We start from the raw sequence: 2,920 nt of genomic DNA on the forward strand, positions 1-2,920 counted from the left end.
TATGTCCTTAATGTATCAGGGTACAATTGCAGCTTGTTGAAAGTCGTCCAAAACATTACGTCTGTCGAACTCCCCTGATCCACCAATACACGGTGCACCTTCCTACTAGTAGTCACTACTGAAATCACCACCGAATCGTTATCATGGGGAACGACATCTTGGAGGTCGGCCTTGGTGAAGGTGAGGTCGACGTCAAAGGCGTCGTCTGCCCTTGGTGCTTCCACCGACATCACCGCCTGTGCGTACTTCTTCCGCTGAGAAGCAGTGCAACCTTCTCCTGAAAAACCTCCCGCAATGGTGTGGATTTCACCATGCAGGAATTTCATGCCCCTTGTCACCCCTTGTTACTGCCACATCCTCGGCACCCTGAGTTTCCTGCAAGTAATCTCTCAGGAAGTCGTTTTTCACCAACTCGTCTAGCTGGTGTCCCAATGCCAAACAATTGCGTATGGGGTGGCCGAACGCTTGGTGGAACTCACACCAGGCGTTTTTGTTGAGCCCGAGCTTCTTGTCGGTCTTGGGAGGTATCTTCAACCTCTCCGCTATGTTGGGGATAACGATGAGGTCCTTTAACTCTACCACGAAGTTGTGCCTTGGTGGCACGCTCTCCCTTGCACGCCCCCTGGTTTGGAGCTTCCTTGGTTGGTAGGGCTGCTGCTTCGCGAGGGTCTTCTTCTCTATCGTTGCCTCATGTACCCTTAGGGGTTGAGGTAGACCTGGTGCACGTGGGCGTGTGGGAACCATGCACGTGCGCTTCTCACTAACTTCACCCTTTGCAGCGATGTGAGCCACCGCCCATCGCCTTATTTCTCCAAACGTTTTAGGGCGGTTTCTAATGAGCGATTCGCTGAAAGGCCCTGGTACTATGCCCTTTCTGAACGTGTGCACCATCATTGTTTCGTCCTTGATGTTCAACCTCACCACCTGGTCTCCAAAGCGGTTGAGGAATTCTTTTAAGGACTCTCCCTGATATTGTCTTACGTCAAAAAGATCGTAAGAGACCGGTGGTGGAGCGTGATTCGCGATGTATTGTTCCCTGAACAGCTTGGTTAGTTGCGCGAACGATGTTTTGTGGCCATCTGGGAGGCTGATGAACCAATCCATCACCGTTCCTACCAGGGTGCTCATGAACAACTTGCATCGCACCGCGTCAGAGCCCCCAATCAACATCATTTGGGTATGGAAGGTCGTGAGGTGAGCCTATGGGTCCTCTGCACCCGTGAAGGTGGCTTTAGGGCCCACGAACGTAGTTGGTATCGTGAGGTGAGCCTATGGGTCCATTATCGCCTACGAAAACGGCATTGGGAACTCCCTGGGTGGCGTCGTGGCTTCTTGTTCTTCCACCTCATGTTCCCCTGTCTGGTTCTACAGATCCCTGTGCAACTCCTCATTGGATCGGCGCAGTTCTTCATTTGTTGCCCGCGACGCCTCCAAATCAGCCTGAATGCGCTCTTGATCCGCTCTCGACACAACCACCAGTTCTTGGAGGGTCTGCATCGTATCCATAATCTGTTGCAAGGTGAGGGTTTTGCCCCCGTTCGGTGCAACAGATCTTTGTCTAGTATTTCTCATCTTCTCAATCTTTCTGGTTCTTGCTGGTGCGACAATGTTTTAGATCGTGTCTCACGGTGGGCACCAAATGTTCCTGCCGGTTGACCGAAAACGTCTTCGTGCGCCTACGACAATCTCACGCCCCAGAATCCCTGCGTTCACTCATGCTTTCCTTCTGATTGAACACCTGAAAACACAAAGACCAAGGGCGCCCTAGAGGTCGTTTGCACTTCGACGCTCAAGTCAATCTTAGGGCTAGGAAACACCAAAACTGATAACTGTAAAGCTCTATGTAACTGTGTGTTTAGCGGCGCAAATGAATAGCGTACCTTGTTATGTCTATTACTTCTGATCCTGCCGGTTGACCTAGCGCAAGAGCGTTGCCTTGTCACGATCTTCCTCACCAGCTTGACACCACGTGCCCTTCAAGTCCACACCACAGATAGCCTATCTGAGAACCTGAAAACATAAGGTGGCGCCTTTGCGGCCGGTGGCGCTCCGACGCTCAAGTCAGTAACAAGAACACCCAAAAACTGAGAGAAAACTATACTCTGTAGAATCGTACTAAAGTGCACTCAACCCAAAACAATGAGCCGTAATGAAAACGTACCTCTGCAAATTCTGTTAAGTTTACCTTTATAGCTAGGTTTTTTCTCTCTCCAGGCAGTTACGCTTTGGACGCGTGGCTCGCACCCAACCCTGCACGTGTCACCATCTGGGCTAGGGTAGCAGGTAGTACCCAGCCCTACACGTGTCATCATCTGAGCTAGGATAACTCGAGCGCCATTTCTATATTGCATCCAACCCTACACGTGTCATCATCTGGGTTGGGGTAACAGGTAGCATCCAACCCTACACGTGTCGTCATCTGGGTTGGGGTAACTTGAGCGTTATTTCTGTGTAGTAACCAGTCGGCGGCTAAGTCTCCTATTTAAGGAATAATCTAGCACGTAATACGCTCTGGAACACCACCTGACAAGGCGAGTATCGGATGCAACAAAGTGCACCATCTCTGTGATATCACTTGTCGCAAGTGGCACCTTCCTTATTGCTACGCCATGTGATGAGAGTCAAGTAAAGGAGGTTTTCATTAATGAAGGAAGAGGCAATTCACCATCACACTTGAAGTTCTTCCTTCTAGTCTTCTCAAAATTAAAAGAAGACATAAAATAAAGAGAGGCCCAAGCCCAAAGCCCAAGCCCAAACCCAAGTTCATCCTATGAAGGGCAAGACCAAGTATTAAATAATAAAGAATATTGTTGAAGGTGCTTAGAGGGAAACATTAGAAACCTCTATTGTTAAAGCATCTTTTAGTCTTTAGTTAGGAGTCTTAGGGGGGGTGTGTTAGTAGATAGGTGTAGGAGTAGAA

The 2,920-nt window shown here is 49.5% G+C and overlaps 1 protein-coding gene across 1 annotated transcript; it reads right to left on the reverse strand.

The window, feature by feature from the left end:
* Nucleotides 1-306: 306 nt before the first annotated feature.
* Nucleotides 307-1,173, reverse strand: LOC137834057 (uncharacterized). The gene has a single exon (XM_068642122.2). The coding sequence runs from the start codon at nt 1,171-1,173 to the stop codon at nt 307-309; it is 867 nt and encodes a 288-aa protein (XP_068498223.2).
* Between the last annotated feature and the right edge of the window lie 1,747 nt (nt 1,174-2,920).

This window comes from Phaseolus vulgaris, chromosome 5 (genome assembly GCF_051622355.1).
Source record: "Phaseolus vulgaris cultivar YP4 chromosome 5, ASM5162235v1, whole genome shotgun sequence".
In the NCBI taxonomy this organism is placed as follows: domain Eukaryota; kingdom Viridiplantae; phylum Streptophyta; class Magnoliopsida; order Fabales; family Fabaceae; genus Phaseolus; species Phaseolus vulgaris.

Excerpts from the sequence above, each read along its gene's own strand:
- LOC137834057 (XM_068642122.2), bottom strand. The coding sequence starts at position 1,173 with ATGATGTTGATTGGGGGCTCTGACGCGGTGCGATGCAAGTTGTTCATG.